Source organism: Canis lupus, chromosome 3 (genome assembly GCF_048164855.1).
Source record: "Canis lupus baileyi chromosome 3, mCanLup2.hap1, whole genome shotgun sequence".
In the NCBI taxonomy this organism is placed as follows: Eukaryota; Metazoa; Chordata; class Mammalia; order Carnivora; family Canidae; genus Canis; species Canis lupus.
The window spans coordinates 49,648,979-49,671,240 of NC_132840.1; the positions used below are offsets into that span (position 1 = coordinate 49,648,979).

Sequence of the window (22,262 nt, forward strand, 5' to 3'; positions counted from 1 at the left end):
TTTATTTTTTAAACTAAGCTCTACTCACGATGTGGGGTTCAAACTCGCAACTCTGAGATTAAGAGCTACATGCTCTCCCAACTGAGCCACCCACATGCCCCTACTCAGTATTCTTGTTTCTCTAACATCCCAATCTAAATCCTTAGTGAGTCCTATACTCTACCTTCAAAACATACTCAGCATCAGGTCATTTCTCACCACCTGTGCTGCAACAACCACTATTTCTCCTCTGAATCTCTGTAATAGCTTCCTGCTTCTGCCCTTGTTGCATTTTAGAATCACCTGCGGAACTGAAGAAATACTGATGCCCAGTCTCCATCCCACGTGAAATAAATCTGCATCCCTTGAGGTGAGGCCCCAACACTGGTAATTTTAAAAGCTCCCAGGTTCATTCCAATGTGCAGCTGAGAGTGAGATCCACTGCTGTTGACAATGAGAAGACACTGTAAGGTTTCAAGCAGATAGTAACCTCGTTGAATGCACTACTCCACCTGTAGAGCTGTGGCGGCCTTAAATGTTTTCACAGGACTTCAGCAAAAGTGTTGGAAGATACATTGAAAGGGGTGAGATTGGGGCAGGGTGAACACTTACTCGTTATGAAATGATCTTAACAAGGGTTGATTAAAAGCCTGAAATGAGGTAGTGGCAGTGGGGATCGAGAAGAGATGGAACTGGAATATATGGCAATAGGCTGTAACTACAGGTAAAGAACAGCGCAGCTTCTAACTTTCCTGCAGTTACTGTGAATTAAAAAAAAAAAAAGATTTTGGGGTGAAAGTTGTTTTAGATTAAATCCCCGAAGGTACTTCTGAGTTACTTCCAGGCAAGAACATTGACTAACCTGGTTCTGAAACTTGGGAAAGATCTGGGTGGGAGACCAAAATTGAAATGGGAGTAGAGAGGAGTGCATTCTTTGTTGGGCTATTCTCATTTTTAAAATGTCAATTTAAGAAACTGTATAGGAAGGGAGACAAAAACAAACTTCCAATGCTCTAATCTCAACAAAATACGTAATTTTATAAAATCATAGGTACATACTGTTTGTGCTCTGAATTTCCATTAGCATTAATCTTACAGGAAGAATTCAACTAAGTGCCAGAACCATGTGTTCCAACTCTTATTGTCACTGTATGACTATAGGACCTCAGGCAAGACACTTCAGCATCATGGGTATCACTTTCCCCATCCATCCAGAGGACTCCGTGTTGCTTGCAAGCTCACACATATATTTATACATATCACTATAGTGCACATGCTCACCAATTTTAATGGCTATAGTGTTCTAAGGGGCTAATAATTGTAGTGAAATATAGCCATGAAGAGAATAACAGAAATAGAGGACTAAGTACATTTACAGGCACATGCAAGTGAATCGATACCAGAAGATATAGTTGAAGAATGAAATCTAACACTCTTAAAGCTGTGAAAACCAAATAAAAGTTTAGCAAGAAAAACAAGCACGTAAATTTGCATGAAACAGATCCTCAGGATTCAAAGCTACATCTTACCAGAAACCTGCTTTGAAGAATGCGATGGGAAAGATGAGATTAGCTTATAAATATGTAAATTATCAGGACATATAACAGTTAAAACATACTAGGTATATTTTAAGTTGTTGTCTTAACTGCTAATTAACCAGAGAACTGACAAGCTCCCTTAAAATCTGCTGGCCTTGGCACAAGACCTCATGTGGTTACACTTGATGCCTTCTAATATACAAACACTTCTGTCCTCTCCAATTTAGCTGTATGCTTCCCAGTTTGTCCCAGTATGTAATTACATCTCTACGATTATTGTGTAAGTGATGAAATGGGTGCAAAGAGTTGCCTTTATGAGAACTTAAGTTGAATGGTTGGAAAGACTAAAAGGCTACTTGCTAATGACACCCCAGAAGCAAGGAGCATGCCTAGTGCCCAGATCTTGGTTTCTAAATATTTGCCTATTTAGTCAAAGATTGGGAAATGGCTCATTCATTCCATATCCAGGGCATTGAACCCAAGTTATGTCATGTCACAAGGAAATGAAGTCCCTAAAGACTAGAGGAGGAATGCCAGAGGATGAAAGAGCTACTTGAAGGGCTCCAACTGGCCAAGTTTGGGACAATTTGATCAACAGAGACAATGGCCATAATTGATTTTGAATACATGGAATCACTTGTCATCACTGCCAACTCCTTACTCTGAAAACTGGTAAGGAAAGGAAAAGATTTTAAGTATGACTTTACCTCTAGTGCATTCCCAGCTGATGACAGAAAGCTCTGTCCTACAGAATTATGCATCAGTAAACACAGAAAGAAAGAAAATTGCCATTTTGCAAACCTAGAATATGTGCTGCCAAATCAAGCACCCTATTTTGCAAATCTTAATGAAATAACTGGTTCAGGGAGTGATCATCCTCACTGGATATTAAAACTACCACATGACAGGTTGTTGGTAAACAGGTTATCTGTATGCTGCCAAAGTAGCAGTCCACAGATGAACCACTACAGGAAAAACATTATCTTCACATTGGTAAGACAGGGTGGTTACCATGTCACCTGATAGTCAACCAAATGTTAATCAGACTTTTGATGTGATGCAACAGGAAACACACCTGTAAAGTGTTAATGTTAAACATGCTGAGCCTGAATCCAGTCAACATTTTGGCCCTAAATGCTAGTTTACAGAAAACCACAGGGGTCACAGGAACCAGATAAACCACATGTAAACAATCAGTTAAATCTTGAATGTGAGACATTCTACAACTGACCTGCTATATTTAAAAGAAAAAAAAAAAGGTTATGGAGAAAATCAGAAGTGGGAGACACTTTGATAGATGAAACGGATATAACAAGTAAACATAATGTGTGAAATGTGACAGCATCAACAGGGAAAGTTTAAACAGGAAGCATTAGATATTTGAAAATTACTATTCATTTTTTGAGGTATGTAATGGAATGTGGTTATATGAAATTCTGTCCTTATTTTTATGAGATGCTGAAGTATTGGATGAAATGTCATGTCTAACTTTCCAACTGTTCAGTAAAAAATGTTTTAAAGCTAGGTGGCAGATATATAGTTTGTTTTATTAACTTTTCTGTATATTTCAACACCTTTGTAGTAAGAAAGTTGTGGAAAATAAGACTGCTAAAAAAAATTTGGATTACAAGTGGCTCAGACAACTGTTAAAGTGGGAAAAGTACAAAGATCTAGGATTCTCCATTCTTCTGATATTTTATAAGGGTATCAATTGCCTCAGTGGATCAATGGAAGACTTTATAAATGCATTATTTACATAAAATTCACAAAGGCAGGAAATACAAATTAAAGCAAAGGTGCTATGGACTATAATACTCCACACATTCATGCCAGGATGGAAAACAGAAGTGGTGTGTTAGGTATGAAGTGGCATTATAAATAAAAGTCGTATCTTAAATACAATGGTTATTTTCTAACATGGTAACTATGGCATAAGCATAACTTGAGTATTATGCAACCTGAAGACAATCTACACTTTGTGAAGAAAGATTCCATGACATCAGGGTTAGCTGATGTGAGGCTAAGGGAAAGCAATAACTTGAAGAAAACACTCAACAAGAAAGCCTTGAAGATGCTAGCACCCTAGGTCTTTCCTTCGGCACGTGTTTGTAGGATGTCCTTATCAACAGTAACATCCAAATGAAACTGCATGGTCTCAATATATGCTTAAATTTATATTTACGGCACCAGAATTTGTATCAATTTTTCTTCATCCAGCTCAGGAAAACTTCCTGTGCAGAGATGTCTGTCCCGTGATCTCTTTAGGATATTCCCCACTGTTAAGATGTAGAATTCTGATTCTTCAATTTTAAGTAGTTCCTATTACCCAATAAATAACAGTATTTAACATTTCTGTGCACATACGTACAAAAAAAGAATTTAAATTCAACCAGCTTCACTCCATATCTGTTAATTCTTATTACTCAATTCTAACTTACCTACTCATTAATTCAACAAACATATATTTGACCACTGTCCATATGCAAGGCACTGAAGAAACAAATTGAGCAGAATGAAATCTCAGCTCTCAGAATACAGTCTTATATTCTGGTAGTGGAATGCTGTGGATATGAAATTTATAGTATTTTACCTAGAAATAGGTAAAATTTGCATTTCTGCCAGTTTTCCTTTTATGTTTAGAACCCCCCCCACAAACTTAGTTATTATTATTGCAACAATGATAGTTTCTGCATCAGTGCTTTTCCCAATAAATTTGTTTTCTGACATTTTAAAAGCAATTCCCAGTTATACTTATATATATGAAAAAGTACCAATTCCAATTATTCCTTTTTAAAATCAGTCACTTCATCTTTAGTTTCTTCTTAATAGGCTGGATTTTGTCTTATTCCATTAGCTGCTCTTACTTTTTTAAGTAAACCAGGTTAACAGCTCATGCTCTAAGTTACCTGTGCATTCTTTCTTCCCTGCTAAGTATTCACCCTTTTCTCCCTGACCCTCTTTCTGTAGTGCACTTAAATCTACTTTCTATTACTTATCTTTTCCTCACACTTTGTAAGTAGCTGCTTTCACTACTTCTTTGTCTTGGGATAGGGGGTCACATTCAGCAACCCATTTTAGTAGGCTTATGTTCATTCTGTGACATGTCCTTTGTCATCTTTCACTTTAGAAAGCTTTCTGTTGCTTAAAATAGCTGTTTTGTTTTGAACACAATAAGCCCTGAAAAGATCCAATTAGGAAGATTGGGCCTTGAGCACAGTAGGCACTCAAGAAATGTGTCTCAACAGAAACGGGCTTTCTGTGGTAAAATAGCCAAAGGGGAACCTTAAGGAATGAATTTAGGAATCAGGTGAAAAAAATGGGAATTTTATTCTTGTTTTTCCTTCAGGACAGATGTCAAAACCTAGTGAAACTAAGGCTAATAGGTTTTAAAGATGAATTTAAGGTTGGATGTTTAAGTTTTGCCTGTTTAACTAAATTTGTACAAATGTCTAAGGATTATATATACATTAGTTTATCCTAACAGATCAACTTCCCTTAAGTTCTTCCTTGAATATTTCAATATTTAAAGGAAAATGTGACTAAATGGTTGTCACATAAAAATTAAGATACTTTCGACTATATATATTTTGCAAATCTACTGGCTCCGCATGGCAGTTATGGCATAATAGGAAAAGGGAAGGGAACCCTTTATATATTTAAGGCTTCAAAGCTGGGAAGAAATAAAGGTCTGAAAGCAGCTTCTTCAATTATCCCAAGATCACTCACTAGTGTGAAATCCCTACTTGATGGAAGCTTCTCCAAGTTACATTCACAAGGTCTCATTAAGAAGTACGTGAAATACACTAAGAGTTGATGAGTTACAGATTTTTGAGTACTCTTACTGGGTTTCTTTCCGGAACTAAACTGATATCAAATAAAGGTTAAGAAGTGAATAAATTTTTCTCTTCAAATTTCACATTAAATTTAAATAGCTTATATCCACATTACTAATTCTGACACTTCTGCTGAAGGACATCTAACATATATTGCACTTCTCTTCAGTTTCTTTTGAATGTTTTAACAAAGTACAAAATAAAATTTGGATGAATTGAAAAACCTAAACCGAAGTCTCATTAATTATGATGTTTGGCACCTGTATGAACACGCTGATGCTGAATGAGGTTCGTACTCTGGGTGAAGGTTTTACCACAGATACGGCAGGCATAGGGCTTCTCTCCCGTGTGAATTCTCTGGTGTTGAATAAGGCATGTTCTCTGGCTAAAATCTTTATCACATTCATTACATTTATAGGGTCTTTCTCCAGTATGAGTTCTCTGATGTTGATTAAGTGATGAGGAATAAATAAAAGCTTTCCCACATTCGTTACACTTATACGGCTTCTCTCCAGTATGAATCCTTTGATGCTGAGTAAGATTGGCACCCTGTCTATATGCCTTCCCACATATATTGCATTTGAAGGGTTTTTCTCCGTTATGAATCCTTTGATGTTGAGTAAGGTGTACACTCTGGCTGAAGGCTTTCCCACACACACTGCATTTGTATGGTTTCTCCCCAGTATGTGTTCTATGATGTTGAGTAAGATTTGCACTCTGGCTGAAGGCTTTTCCACATATTTTACATATATAGGATTTCTCTCCAGTGTGAGTAGTCTGGTGTTGAATAAGAGTTGAGGAATGAGCAAAGGCTTTTCCACATTCATTACACTTATAACACTTTTCTCCAGAATGAATTCTCTGATGTCGAATAAGGTAAGTACTCTGACTAAACACTTTCCAACACTCATTGCATTTATATGGTTTCTTTCCAGTATGTATTTTTTGATGTTGAAGAAGGTGTGTACTCTGGCTGAAGGTCTTTCCACATTCGTTGCATATATAAGGTTTTTCACCAGTATGAACTCTCTGATGATTAATCAACGATGAACTGTGGCTGAAGGTTTTACCACATTCCAAGCATTTATATGGTTTCTCTCCAGTATGGGTCCTTTGATGTATAGTAAGGTGTGCACGCTGACTAAAGTCTTTTCCACAGTCATCACACTTATAGGGTTTCTCTCCAGTATGAATTCTTTGATGTATAGTAAGGTGTGCACGCTGGCTGAAGGCTTTACCACACTGGTGGCATTCATATGGTTTCTCCCCAGTATGCATTCTCTGATGTGCAATAAGGGATGAGATATGCCTAAACTCTTTCCCACATTCTTCACATTCATGAGATTTTTCTTTGGCATGGGTACTTTGGTGTTTCACAAAGGATGGGTTTTTCCTAAACTTTTTCCCACACACATTACATTTATAAGGCTTCTCTCCAGGATATATCTTTCTATGTACAATACCATAGGAGACATGATTGAAGGTTGCCCTGCCTTCATCATACATAGTTTTATTATCTGATTGGGGACCAAACTGAATAACTAGGTTTGAATGCTTTTCAAAATTATTTCTATATATATCATATTTACTAAAACACTCTTCCATAGGGTCATCTTCTTTTGAGATGACTGACTTCAAAGTGAAATTTCTTTCATTAGTGGGTATTTTCCTGAAGGTATCTGCTGCTTGCCTCTCGAATCTTTCATCATAGTCACAGGGTTCTTCCAATTTGATGGTCTGAGTTCCAGTCTTTGTGACTTTAGAAATATTTGTAACTGGAATACACTCTTGGGGTTCTGTTTTCCATTCTGGATTAAAAAGAATATAGAATATAGAAAGTTTTCCTCTATTTGGAGAAAGGAAACTGTCCAAACAGAAACAATATATTGAACATGAATAAAATGCCTAAAAAGACTATGGCTCCAACAACTTTGTAACATGGTACTCAAAGTTTGGGAAAAGAGAAGACAGGGGCAGAAAACCAGAGGGCAAAACTGTTGAAAAAGGAGAGGCTCCTCACTACTCAACAGGGGCACAGATTAATAAAATAGGCTTGGTCAGGTGACAGCACTAAGAGATGTGAAAACACCGTTGGATAACATGAGAGGACTTCCTGGATTGATTTATAGAAAGCAGACACTAACTCTCATTGAATCCTTCCAACCTACTCTGCACAATCCACACAGCATTCCAAAAGCAATTTCAAGGACAGCTCTCCATGCCCAAATATTCTTGGTAAATCTCTCACAGTAATAATACTCAAAGTACAGTCCCGAGACCCATGCATAAACACACTCTCACCTGAGAATGTGTTAAATTACTGGACAAACTGAATCAGAAACTTTGAAGGGAAAAGACCCTGAAGAGCCAAAGGAATGTTGAAAAAGAAAACCAAGGCTGGTGGCATCATAATTCTGGACTTCAAGCTGTTATAAAACTGTAAACATCAAGACAGCATGGTATTGGCACAAAAACAGATGCATAGATCAATGGAATAGAGAATCCAGAAATGGACCCTCAACTCTATGGTCAACAAATCTTTGACAGAGCAGGAAAGAATACCCAACAGAAGAAAGACCATTTCTTCAACAAATGATGTTGGGAAAATTGGACAGCCACATGCAGAAAAATGAAACTGGACCGCTTTCTTACACATGCACAAAAATAGACTCAAATGGATCAAAGACCTAAATGTGGAACAGGAATCCACCAAAATCCTAGTGGAGCAAACAGGCAGCAACCTCATGGACCCTGGCTGCAGCAAATTCTTGTTAGATGTGTCTCCAAAAGCAAGAGAAGCAAAAGCAAAAATAAACTATTGGGATTTCATCAAGATAAAAAGCTTTTGCACAGCAGAGGTAAACTGTCGACAAAACCAAAAGACAACTGACAGAATGGGAGAAGATATTTGTAAATGTCTTATCATATAAAGGGCTTACCTTCAAGATCTGTAAGGAAGGCAATTAAGCTCACCACTATATCACCAACGCTGTACTCCAAGATCTATAAGGAGTTTATCAAACTTAACACCCAAAAAACAAATAATCCAGTCAAGAAATGGGCGAAAATATGAACAGACATTTCTCCAAAGAAGACATATAAATGACCAACAGACATAAAAAAATGCTCAACATCACTTGGCATCAGGGAAATACAAATCAAAATCACCATGAGGGATGCCCGGGTAGCCTTCTTCTCCCTCTGCCTGTATCTCTGCCTCTCTGTCTCTCTCGTGAATAAATAAAATCTTAAAACAAAACCACAATGAAATACCACCTCACACTAGTCAGAATGGCTACAAGTAACAAGTCAGGAAATAACAAATGTTGGTGAGGATGCAGAGAAAAGGGAACCCTCTTACACTGCTGGTGGGAATGCAAGCTGGTGTAGCCACTTGTAAAACAATATGGAGATTCAAGAAGTTAAAAATAGAGCTACACTACCACCCAGCAGTTGCACTACTAAGTATTTACCCCAAAGATACAAACAGCGATCCCAAGTGATACCTGCGTTCCAATGTTTATAGCAGCAATGTTCACAATAGTCAAACTATGGAAAGAGCTCAGATGTCCATCGACAGATGAGTGAATAAAAAAAATGTGGTGTGTATATAGACATATATACGTACACAATGGAGTATTAGCCATCAAAAAATGAATCTTATCATTTTGCAATGACATGGATGGAACCAGAGGATATGCTAAGCAATATAAGTCAATCAGAGAAAGCATTATCATATGATTTCACTCATGCAGATTTTAAGAAAACAGGATCATAGGGGAAGGGAGAGAAAAATGAGACAAAATCAGAGAGAGAGAGACAAATCATAAGAGACTCTTAACTATAAGAAACAAACTGAGGGTTGCTTGAGGGGAGAAGGGTGGGTGGATGGGGTAACTGGGTGAAGGGCATGAAGGAGGGCACGTGATGTAATGAACACTGAATGTTGTATACAACTGATGAATCACTGACCTTGATCTCTGAAAATTATAATACACTATATGTTAATTAAATTTAATTAAAATAAGATTAAAAAGAAAAGAAATTTTGGGGGCACCTGGGTGGCTCAGCCAGGTAAGTGTCTGCCTTCAGCTCGGGTCATGATCTCATAGTACTGGGACTGAGTCCCACATTGGGCTCCCTGCTTAGCAGAGGATCTGCTTCTCCCTCTCCCTTTGCCGCTCCCCCTACCTGTGCTCTCTTTCAAATAAATAAATAAAATCCTTTTGTTTTTTTTTAAGCAATTTTGGAGATAGGGCTGAGCAATCTGTTCTAGGAAGCCCTCCAGGGGGTTTTGATGCTCACTATAGTTTGAGCACCAGTGGCTTAAAGGAGAAAAGTTTAAAAAGTTCAAAACACTTCCACTTAACATATTCCGTCCCCAAATAATCCAGACTTTCCTATCCTGCTGTATCTTCTAACAAGTTACATATTTAACTTAAAATTTAAATTTATCCACATAATTTCAAGCTACTTCCTCAGAGCCTTCTATAGGTGCCACACAAATTCCAGACTTAGGCATTCTCTCTCTCTTTTTTAAGATTTTATTTAATTGGGGATGCTTGGATGGTTCAGATCATGTCCCTGGGTACTCGGATCAAGTGTCACACATCAGGTTCCCCACAGGGAGCCTGCTTCTCCCTCTGCCTATGTCTCTGCCTCTCTCATGAATAAATAAAATCTTAAAAAAAAAAAAGATTTTATTTGAGAGAGAGAGCACAAGCTGAGGGAGGGACAGAGAGAGAGGGAGAAACAGACTCCCTGCTAAGCATGGAGTCAGACACGGGGCTTGATCCCAGGACCCTGAGATCATGACTGAGTGGAAACCAAGAATTGAGTACTTAACTGACCAAGCCACCCAAGCACCCCAGACTTAGACACTCTCTTAAAATAACTTCTCTACCTATTAAAAAAATATTAAGGCTCAGCTCTTGCTTTTTTCTTTTTTTTTTTTTTTAATATTTTTTTATTTATTCATGAGAGATACAGAGAGAGAGAGAGAGGCAGAGACACAGGCAGAGGGAGAAGCAGGCTCCATGCAGGGAGCCCGACGTGGGACTCAATCCCAGGTCCCCAGGCCAAATAAAATCAGGCCCTGGGCCAAAGGCGGTGCTAAACCGCTGAGCCACCCGGGCTGCCCAGCTCTTGCTTTTCTTTCTTAGAATCCTAAAGTACAGAATCATATGAATTTGCCTTTTTGTAGGTCAATATGGCTGAAATATCAGCAGTCTCATGTGATTCAACCTAACAAAATGTTGGGGCCATGACAGCATTGGCCTTACATTAGTACTTCATAACTTTGTGTGCTTCTTGTATTTCCAACTTAGATGCAAACTGAGAATAGAATAGCTTGTGTTTCTTTTCCATTTCCTTCAGAAAATGGCCCAAGACTCTGGATATGGTGGCCACTCAACTGTTAAAACAAATGACAATAATTCATTGTAAAAAGGAGAACCAAATGAAAGCATACACGTACAAATAAAGGTGAAGAAACAAACAGAAAAATCCTTGTCTTCAAACCTGGCTGCAAAGCAATCAAATATGTATTTATTGATGCCTATTATGTTTCCAGTATGACGGTTTAAAACAAATTTAAATTATAATATCTTCCGTGAAATTAGGTTGAAAACACAAGACTTTCAAATATTAAGAAAATTGCTGATAATGAAATATAATCATATATGGAATTTATAATATAGTGAAAATGGTACTGGACAGTTCAGATATTTTCTAAGATGCTGATCTAAGTATAAAAACCTTATATCCATTCCACAGAATCATGTGCAGTCATTAAAAGTGATAGCTGCCATTTATCAGTAAAGGACTAGAGTAAGGAATAATTGAATAGTGATAACATAAAAATAACTAGGTACATTGATATAAGAAGTTGTGTAGGACATATTACTCGGAATAAATGGTATTTAACATTATATAGAGCAAAATGCCATGATATGCCATAGGTATCATAGATACACATACATAAATAATAATCTAAGGGGTGAAGATTCTGGTAATGGAGGAAGAGAGGGAGACATACATTTCATTTTCCTTCCTTATACTGACTGAATTTACAAATGACTTTTATTACTTTGATTCAGATACAAAAATCAGAGCTGACATTAGAAAATAGTTGGGAGTAATATTAAATGAAAAAAGTAGTCCCATAAAACTAGCATGAAAGTGCACTGGAACTAGACAAGTGGACATGAACAGACATTTCTGTTCTGAGAGACTAGACAACTAGTCAACTAGATCATGACCTGAGCCAAATGTCATCAAAGTGCTAAGAAGATTATAGATTTTTATTATTTTATTATTTTTAAAGATTTTACTTATTTATGCATGAGAGACACACACACACAGAGAGGCAGAGACACAGGCAGAGGGAGAAGCAGGCTCCATGCAGGGAGCCCGACATGGGACTCGATCCCCAGTCTCCAGGATCAGGCCCTGGGCCAAAGGCAGGCACTAAACCACTGAGCCACCGGGGCTGCCCGAAGATTATAGATTTTTAAAAAATACTTTCTAATTCTCAATATGTTGGCCATATAACTTTTTGCTACTTAGTACTAGAAATGTAGTTGCATTTTTTTGTTGTATTATTTTTATATAAAAAAATATTTAAAAACTCTCTCAAACCAAGATCTGTTACTCTCCCCTCCAGAACGAAATGACAATGTTAATGAATTGTATAGGTAGATGTATGTGCACAAAATGAGACAGTACCAGAAGCTGAGTTTAAATCTTTTTTTTTTTTTTTTTTTTTAAGATTTATTTTTGGGATGCCTCGGTGGCTCAGGGGTTGAGCATCTGCCTTTGGCTTAGGGCATGATCCCAGAGTCCCGGGATCGAGTCCTGCATCAGGTCCCCTGCATGGAGCCTGCTTCTCCCTCTGCCTGTGTCTCTGCCTCTCTCCGTGTCTCTTATGAATAAATAAAATCTTTTAAAAAAATTAAAAGATTTTTTTTTTTTTGAGAAAGAGAACACTCTCTCATGAGAGCAAGCATGTGAAAGCGGGGAGGGGCAGAGGGAGACAGAGAGAGAGAATCTTAAGCAGGCTCTGCACTGAGTGTGGAGCCCAATGCAGGGCTCAATCTCATGACCCTGAGATCATGACCTGAGACAAAATCAAGAGCTGGATGCTCAACTAACTGAGCCACTCAGATACTCTGTTAATTCTGATTCTATGTCTGGATGCTCAACTAACTGAGCCACTCAGATACTCTGTTAATTCTGATTCTATGTAATCATGGCAATTCTATGTATCTATGGCAGTGTACTATATACCTAAAAAGGAAGTACTAAAGGTATAATGAGCTTAAAATAACACGTATAAACCTTGATGATGAAGAAATTGCTACCATAAAGACAGATGTTTAAACCAGTTTACTGGTAATTCAAAAATTAGTATTATTAAGCAGTGCTTAAACATATAGATTTAACAAGAAAAGGAGTAGTTGGAAATATAAGTGTCTACTGGTCAACAGGGCCAAAAAGCGGCACAATACTTCTCATAGATGAAATCAGTATCGACTCAGCTACTCAAAAAAAGCTTTACTTGGGGTGTGGGGGGTGGGGGTGAGGATGATTTGAGTTGAACCTGAAGGAATGGCTAGGTCCTTTCTTTTTTTTTTTTTTTTTTTTAAGATTTTATTTACTTATTCATGAGAGACACAAAAGCAGAGAGAGAGAGAAACAGAGACACAGGCAGAGGGAGAAGCAGGCTCCATGCATGGAGCCTGATATGGGACTGGATCCCAGGATTCTGGGATCATTTCCTGAGCTGAAGGCAGATGCCCAACCATTGAACCACCCAGGCGTCCCCCCACCCCCCTTTTAAGATTTATTTATTTATTCATGAGAGATACTGACAGAGAGAGACTGAGACACAGGCAGAGGGAGAAGCAGGCTTCTTGCAAGGAGCCCGATGTGGGACTCGATCCTGGACCCGAGGATCATGCCCTGAGCGAAACGCAGATACTCAACTGCTGAGCCACCCAGGAGTCCCTGGCTAGGTCCTAAATAAAGAACTAGAAAAGTTCCGAGACAGGAATGGCCATTGAGGACCAATACTACTATTCTATGTGTGAATTATCAAAGTTTCCACTTCCTGAAATATGATTAATTAGATATCCTACTCAAGATTTGGCTTATTATGTATCTCTAAGCTGGTAAGAAAGGAAAATCTTCAGAGGCCAAAAATCAAGCAAAAGCAGGACGATAGAAGTCTCCAGCAGGAGCTGATTGAGATAGCTCCTCATTCTGGTTAATGGCCTTAATGACCTTCCACTTCCACTTTGAGGATGCAAGGGGTCCAGGGGCCAGAAAGCAGAGCCTGGTGCTCTAACAAGGAAGTGAGGCTGACAAGACTCCTCAGCTTAGAGGATTATCATCTGCTTTAGGGACTGGTTAGAAAAACACAAGGGTAGCCCTGGTGGTGCAGTGGTTTAGCGCCGCCTGCAGCCCAGGGCGTGATCCTGGAGACCCTGGCTCTCTGCATGGAGCCTGCTTCTCCCTCTGCCTGTGTCTCTGCCCCTCTCTCTCTGTCTCTATGAATAAATAAATAAAATCTTTAAAAAAAAAGAAAAACACAACAAAGCCTAAAAAAAAATCTCACTTCTATAGAAGGCAAAAAGGAGCTTGTCTTTCTCAGTCTTGATGCTCTTTAGAGGCAGAATATTCTCCCCCTACGATATGTAACCATAAAATGCCCCCTCTTGCAGACTACAGCCCCAATGCCTGTTGCCCGAATGATCTAAAAAACTACTCAGGGTCAAATTAAAGTAGTCCCAGACTGGCAGTGCCTTTCAGAAGCCTATCCTGACATTAGTCCAGGCTCTTGTCCGTTATATCATGCATGTTTCTTCAGTGTTTAGAGTGCGCCAAAATCATTCCACAGAGAATTTACTGTGCTGTAGGTATAGTCTGTGCTACAGGTACATATAAGTCATTCTGCTATAAATTATTAAAACAATTAAAAAATAGGGATCTCTGGGTGGCGCAGTGGTTTAGCGCTTGCCTTTGGCCCAGGGCGCGATCCTGGATACCCTGGATCGAATCCCACGTCGGGCTCCATGCATGGAGCCTGCTTCTCCCTCTGCCTGTGTCTCTGCCTCTCTCTCTCTCTCTGTGTGACTATCATAAATAAATAAAAAAAAAAAAAAAAAAAAAAAAAAAAAAAACAATTAAAAAATAAGCTTTTCAAGTAGTATTACCCAAACTTGGGACAACTGAGCATGAAAACAAGCAAACAAAACAAACCTGGAATTAATGGACTAATAACACTGAATTTTGAAAAATTCTATTGGTCCATAGTGACATGTTCACATAAGACATGAGGTTGGAGGGATCCCTAGGTGGCTCAGCGGTTTGGTGCCTGCCTTCCGGCCAGGATGTGATCCTGGAATCTCCAGGATCGAGTCCCACATCAGGCTCCCTGCATGGAGCCTGCTTCTCCCTCTGCCTGTGTCTCTGCCTCTCTCTGTCTCTCATGAATAAATAAATAAAATCTTAAAAAAAAAAAAAAAAAAGACATGAGGTTGGAGGAAGAACTATTTTTTTTATAGGAGACACTACTGATACTTTAGGAAAGAGGAATTCTGAATCAGAAAATCTATCCTGCAATCAGCAATGTAATAATGTAAGAATCAACAGGGGATGCTAAAAGTCCCTAAATAAAATAGCACCAGGGAATCCCTCGGTGGCTCAGCGGTTTAGTGCCTGCCTTTGGCCCAGGGCGCGATCCTGGAGTCCCGGGATCGAGTCCCACATCGGGCTCCCGGCATAGAGCCTGCTTCTCCCTCCTCCTGTGTCTCTGCCTCTCTCTCTCTCTATGTCTATCATAAATAAAAATAAAAAATAAAATAGCACCAGGGAATGGAATAGTCAGGTGGCCTCATCACTTGTTGATTATAAAGACAAAAACGCACCTTTAAAATGGAGAGATCTGGTCAACAGCACCTCAACTAAAATGAGTTTCACCAACGATGAGATGAAGGGCAATGGAGAGTACACACCTGTGATGTTTTATGGTAAACCTATTTCATCTGGATCTAAACATACGGAAACAATCAGGCAAATCTAGATTGTGGGTCATTCTGAAAAAACCTGGCCTGGATCCTTCAGAAAATGTCAGAAGGAAAGAAGAATGGAAGGAGAAAAAGGAAAGACAAGAGGCTGAGGAACAGTTCTAGATTAAAAGGGGCTAAAGAACCAGGATAAGCAGCATAGGATTCCTGACTGGAGAGAAAAATATCTATGCAGAATATTTGGGGACAGTGGGGAAATCTGAGTATTTGACTATACATCAGATGATGTTACTGTATAAATGTTAAAAATATTTGGGGTGAGACAAGGATGCACCAAAATAGAAGAATGGTCATGGTCTTAGGAGAGAACGGGCAGAAATATTTAGGGGTAAGATGTCACAATCCCTGCAACTAACTTTCAAATGGTTCAGACAAAAACAAAGTGTGTGTGCGTGTGTGTAAAGAGATAAAGCAAAGGGGTGCCTGAGTGGCTCAGTCAGTTAAGCATCTGACTCTTGATTTCAGCTGAGGTCATGATCCCAGGGTTGGTGAGATGGAACCCTGTGTCAGGCTCCAAGCTTAGAGGGGAGTCTGCTTCAGATACTCTCTCTCCCTCTGCCCTCCCTTCTCCCAAAAAGAGATAAAACAAAGGTGACTAAATGATGGTAGCTGGTGGTTCCAGGTGAAAATTATATAGGCGTTCGATGTACCGATTCTCTAACTTTTCTATATGTTTGAAGTTCTTGTGGAGGAAAGAAGAAAGGAATGCGAACAATCAAAAAGTCCATCAATAGGGAACAGATTCAATAAATAATGAGATACACAATAAAATGTGATGCATATATTAAAAAAAGAGAACAAGGAAGGTCTTCATAATCTTATTTGGAACATCTCTCAAGGTATGTTTTTAAGTAAACAAAAGCAAAGTACAAAACTGTATGTACAGTTTGCTACCATTTCTGTTAGAAAATGAAGGAGGCAGGGCACCTGGCTGGCTTAGTCAGTAGAGGTTGATCTCAGGGTTACAAGTTCAAGTCCTACGTTAGGGGTAGAGATTACTTAAGGAGGAAAAAACATTTTTTCCCCCAAATGATATAAAGAAAGCACCCCAAATATAGGATTTTTTGGGAAAAACATCTTTATATCAGCTTTATATGCAAACAAAACACTCAAACAGAAACAACTAGAAATAAGCACCAGTGGTTAGGTGCTGGGAGATACAGGAACTGGGTGAATGCACTATACAGTAAGAGAACATTTTTGAACCTTTTGAAGATTTTTTTTTTAATTAGAAAATAAAAGAATGAGTTAGAGAAGTGGAGATTGGAGGCTGGAAACTAGAGAAGTGGTTTGTTGGTAAATAGAATAAAAGAAACCAACAAAGAAGAAGGTCTAAAACTTAAAATTTTAGAGACATTTATGCATGCTTAAAAAAGAAGGAGGGGGCCATGGCACAGTGAAAGCCCCTGACAAAGCTGGGGATGGGACCCAGGGCTCACAGAGAAGGATAAGATGACACACAGAGGAAAAGGTGGAACAATGGTGTTTGGGAACTCTTCCTGAAGGTGGCCTCTGTTAAGGAAGCAATGCCAGTTCAGTGTTCCTGACAAGCACGGTGTCATGTGGAGAATGACTTGGCCATATTTAGAAAATATTATCTCACTGCTCTTACGCTCCTAAGTGCAAACAATCTCATGACAGTTATTCTCTCACCTGGACTAGGGCCTTCTAAGATTTCTTTTATCACCATCCATGGTTCTTCCAGTATGGGAATCACAGTTGGCCGGTACACTGTAAGTCCTGTTCAGGAGAAATATAAGGAGTTTTATCTTGGAGATAAATAGTTGTTCAAATTTTATCGCCTGACTTCTACCTATCTGTGAGGACAGACTTCTATGGGAAAACAATGGTGTGGACATCATATAGTGGGAGAATAGGTCAGTCCTTCTCAGAGCTAGGATAAAAATTTCCTGCTACTCTGGAAATATGCACAAAGAGATCATGGCAGAAGGTGATCACAGGAAAAGTAGGGAGTGGGCAAGGTGCAGTGTTGTGTGGAAGCCCTGGGAAACTGTGCATCAGTTTTCAGTGATCTTTCACTTAGAAACCTTTTATTTGGGAAAATGGAGAACACAACATTTCTATGCCCAAATCTGAGGAGTACACTCACACCTCCCAGGCCCCATTCTTCGCAAAGTGCTTCAGAGGCCACCATAACAACAGAGGAAAGGAAGATGGAAGGTATGCTGGCAGGAGAGGATGCAGAGGACACTTACCCAGAGAAACCATGTTCCAGTAGTTCTGTAATGTCACAGTCTTATACAATTCCTTCTGTACAGGACGCATTATCTCCCAGTCCTCCTGGGTGATATCCACAGCCACATCTCTGAATGTCATTGATTCCTGAAACATCAAACATAACTTGGTTCAAGAACTGGTAGGAGGAGGGTAGTGACAACATCAGAACCCCAGGTACATGTGTGGTGGTGGTGGGGAATCAGAATCTTGAGTTTTTGTGGTAAGACCTTAATGGTTATAGAGTTAAAACCCTCACCCAAGTTATGGGTGAATTGTCCTACAGGAAATCTGAAAATACAGAATTTATAATTGCTTTTTCAGCTGATACAAGTGTATTAGTGGCTTCGTCTTAAAGAAGAGTTTCATACAGATGACATAGTTGAATGGCTGTGCTTTTCAAGCTTTGCCTTAAGAATTCAGTGTGTTATCATTTGAAATTTTAAGATATATTTGTGTGCTCTATGATGAAATGCAGAGCCCTTCCTTCCTTTTTAGCACTTTTTTTTTTTTAAGATTTTATTTATTTATTCATGAGAGATACACAGAGAGAGAGGCAGAGACAGAAGCAGGCTCCATGCAGGGAGCCTGACGCAGGACTCGATCCCGGGACTCTAGGATCACTCCCTGAGCCAAAGGCAAATGCCCTAAGCGCCAAACCACCCAGGCGTCCCTTCCTTCCTTATTAAAATAAAATTGGGACCGAAACCACACTGATGAACTGTTAGACTTTTCAATACATTTCAGTCTGGTAAGGTTAGTATGCCTCTTTGCTCCTTTTCTTTCCTTTGTTTAAAAAAAAGAAAAAAAGATTCCTCTTACATATTTTTCAAATAAACTAAGTTCCTTAAAAAAATTGTATTGGGTTTTCAAGTTCTATTGTTTATAATTTAGGGAAAATAGACAATTTTACAACATTCAAGGCTTTAGTATGATACACAACATGGATGTACCGCAGAATTTATATTATTTTTAGTCCTAGATGTCTTAAATTTTGGGGGTCGGGAAAACTGCATGGAACCTTTTATTGCATTTTACCATTTGTCTGACTTTATTTTTTTAAAGATTATTTATTTATTTGAGAAGGAGAACATAAATAGGGAGTAAGGGCACAGGGAGAGGGAGAAGCAGAATCTGTGCTGAGCAGGGAGCCTGATGTGGGGCTCAAACCCCAGGACCCTGAGATCACTGACGACCTGAGCTAAATGCAGATGCCTAACTGACTGGACACTCCCATTTTCCTGATTTTAATGTATAGGTAAGAAAGTGCTTCTCTTCTTTTTTTAAAAAGTAAGCTCTATGTCCAACAGGAGGCTTAAACTCATGACCATGAGATAGAGTCACATGCTCTACAAACTGAGCCAGCTACCCCTGAAAATGATTAATTTTCATGTCATTTTCTGTAGTAATCACCTTACTCATATTTTCTACTACTGTTCCCCAGTTTTTCCCTGGATTTTCTTAGGGTTTTCAGCTAAACAATCATATCACCAATGAATATTAATTTTACTCTACCCATCTCAGATGTATATTTTTATCTGCGAGATGAAAGTAAAACTTTCTCTGAAGCTGGCCTGATAGAACACAATCAGGCACCGAACCTGATTCATCTGGCTCTTGAGGTCAATCCCTTAACCTCTCTGCAATGCTGCTGCCTTAAAATCAGTGAGGAAAGGTCTGTTGGGGGAAGGCAAAGGGAACCTATTTCCTATAAAGGGCAGTCACTTACCTTAACGGGCCAACATGGATTTAAAGACAGAAACTGATGAAGTCCTAGATTGGGCTTTTGGGGGTGCAGAAGTTTTAGGGCCAGGACATAAAACGTCCCTCATACAAATACCTCCAAGAAGCCATTTTAAAATCATAGAAGAAACTAACACTTACTTTGGTCACCAAGTCATTTAACCACCCTGCCTGGAAAGCAGGTCTTCCTTTGGGGTCTTCCTCTTGGGTCTCTTGGGGAAGGGCAGAGTTCTGAGGAGCAGCTAGGGAAGGGAGACCATGATGATTAGTCCTGTTTGAATAGCCAAGGAAACTCTTCACCAAATAGATGCCTATACTCTCCTATAGTGAGGAATGAGAAAGAAACCAAAAATAGCACCCCTACTTCAAAGAACCAAAGTGAAGGACCAATGACTTATCCTAAGATATCTGTGTAGACCTCAAAGATAAGTCTGTTCTGGGACTGCTAAGGAAACGTACAAATTCCCCATTTTCTACTAAATCTTCATGTGATGTCAATTTTGGATGATGTCTCTTAATAAGGAAACATTCTCTGGACTCTCTTCTACCTTCTTGGAAGCATGTTATTGTAACATCTAATTCAAAAAGGAAATGATTTATTGACAGACTGGTTCAAACCTTTGCAGGTGAAATTCCTGAGGGCTCACACGGGGGTAACTGGATTGTAGTCTGGTCACTGTTTTAGGGCACTAGGTAATGTGTGTTTGGTCTCAAGCAGTCTGGAAGGAGCACAGCATGCACGATGGGGTTCTTGTTAAAGCCTGTTCTCACTCACTGTCCTTTGCTCTCCCCAATTTCTTTAAAGGGCTGCTCGGTGGTATGCTGGTTGTCTTCTCTAACCACCCAGGATTCCTCCCCTTGCTGCCCTACAATTCTCACCTTCCTCTTCTAGAATCTGAGTCAAATCCTCCACCAGAGTCACCACTTCCTCACTGCTCTCTGGGTACTGGGACTTCACCCAAGTCCTAACCTCCCCAGGCAGGATGGTCAGGAACTGCTCCAGCACCAGCAGATCCAGGATTTGCTCCTTTGAGTGAATCTCAGGTCTCAGCCATTTAAGGCAAAGTTCTCGGAGTTGATTCAATGCCTTTCGAGGACCAGCTAGGTCTGGATATGGAAAATTCCTAAAATTCTGTCGACAGGTCTCAGTGTCACGCAAGATTCTTGATGCAAGGGTTTCCTTCTCAACATTGTGGGGTCCACTCTGAGCCTTGTCTGGCTTCCACATTAGAAGGACTTGGGAGCGTGAAGAATTGGTCATCCTCTTGCACGAGGCTAACATGGCTACAGACAGGAGAGTCAATCTGGCAATATCCTTTAGATCTCCAGTAGTGAGCCAGCCGCTTGAAGTCTCATGCTAGAGCCACAAAGACATTATATCAAGGGCTGCTGCAGTCAGGGGCACAAGAGGATCAAGGTAGAGTTAGCAGCCGCAGTTACAAATTCTGAGCCCAGAACTTGCAGGGATGGTTAAGAGACTCTGAAACACAAAAACAGACCATAAAGTCAAGAATTCTGATGCTCTCTGCTATACACAAACAGAAACAGCTTATTCAGTGTGTACAGATAAACACAGACTTTACCTTGGTCTTCCTCTCCTACATCCTCAGACTTGTGAGATACATGCAATCTGTTGGGGACAGGGGTTGGGACTGCCATCAAAAGGTAGTAATAGAAGCAAAGACCTGAATCATGAGCAAAACAACAGATCAAACTTCTAACTTGTTGAAAAAGAAATCAAACTTTTACGGGGGTGGGGAGGGGAGCTTCAGTATTTTTCTGATGTTACAGAAGCTATTCAAGGACTGACTCTCAGTAACAAGAGTGAATCTATTAGGTACTTAGAACAAACTGGGTGGAGAATCTTTCTTTCTTTCTTTCTTTCTTTCTTTCTTTCTTTCTTTCTTTCCCTTCCTTCTTTCTTTTTATTTATTTATTTATTTATTTTGAGAATCTTTCTTAATCAAGCGCTCAAGGTTCCCAGGGAAACTGTCAAGGAAAAAAGGGCGAGCCATTTACCTCCTTTGCATATTAATGCCAACCTATTCTAGCTTTTCACTATCTGAGGGCTGGAGAGACAAGCCGGTTGAACTGGAAAAAAAGTCGACGAGGCTGATGATTTGAAGCCCTCTTAAATGCTTCTATGCAGACAATTCTTTATGAATAAATGTGAAACCAAGATTCCCGAAGAAAAGCTTAGAACAGGCCAGTCCCGGCGACCTGACACCACCTGTCCCCAGGTTCCAGCTCCGAGCCGGGCTCAAGCTCAGCCGTGTAACCAAAGCCAACCGTTTAGCAGGCCCTGCAGAGGAGATGCGCCGGCCTCGCCCGCCGCCTCCCCTTCCCGGGCCGGTGTCCCTCGCTCTTCAGTCGGAGGGTCTCGGCCGGCGGGGGAGTGGGGACCCGGCCGCCACAGCAGCCTGCACCCCGTGCTCGCCTTCTCAGCAGGCCGCGGGCGCGGACGGCCGCACGGGGACGGGCTGGGGCTCCGGCCGGGGACCGCGCGGACACTCGCCCCCGGCGCCCTCGACATCGTTACCTGTCGCCGGGAGCCGGCGGACGCGCACCCGGAGCGGCCCGGGAGGCCCGGGGCACGCAACAATGGCGGCGGGGGCGCGGGCGCCTGCGTGGCGAGCTCAGCCCCGCGCCGCACAGGGGCCTCTGGCTCCGCCACTTCCCTAGCCCGGGAAGCACGACGTGTCTCGGCCGGGAGCCGCACCTTCCAGCCGGGTCCTGAGAAGCCTGGTCCGGAACGCACCGCGCCTCGGCTCCGCCGCGACCTCGCCTCAGCGCCACTGCGCATGTGCGCAAGGGGAACGCTGCGCGCCCGCCCAGCCAATGGGAAG

General features: G+C 40.4%; 1 protein-coding gene across 2 annotated transcripts; it reads right to left on the reverse strand.

Annotated features, from left to right (window-relative positions):
- Positions 1 to 998: 998 nt before the first annotated feature.
- Positions 999 to 21,916, reverse strand: ZNF287 (zinc finger protein 287). Of its 2 annotated transcripts, XM_072821021.1 has the most exons (8): positions 21,436 to 21,916; positions 21,000 to 21,046; positions 20,296 to 20,896; positions 19,558 to 19,658; positions 17,655 to 17,781; positions 17,092 to 17,178; positions 5,611 to 7,158; positions 999 to 3,836 (listed from the first exon to the last, which is right to left on the reverse strand). In XM_072821021.1, exons 3-8 carry the CDS (start codon positions 20,696 to 20,698, stop codon positions 3,826 to 3,828), a joined length of 2,277 nt encoding a protein of 758 aa, XP_072677122.1. In that variant the 5' UTR covers positions 20,699 to 20,896; positions 21,000 to 21,046; positions 21,436 to 21,916; the 3' UTR covers positions 999 to 3,825. The 2 variants fall into 2 exon arrangements, with proteins under 2 accessions (XP_072677122.1, XP_072677121.1); XM_072821020.1 differs by lacking the exons at positions 21,000 to 21,046; positions 21,436 to 21,916 and having other exon boundaries at positions 999 to 7,158.
- Between the last annotated feature and the right edge of the window lie 346 nt (positions 21,917 to 22,262).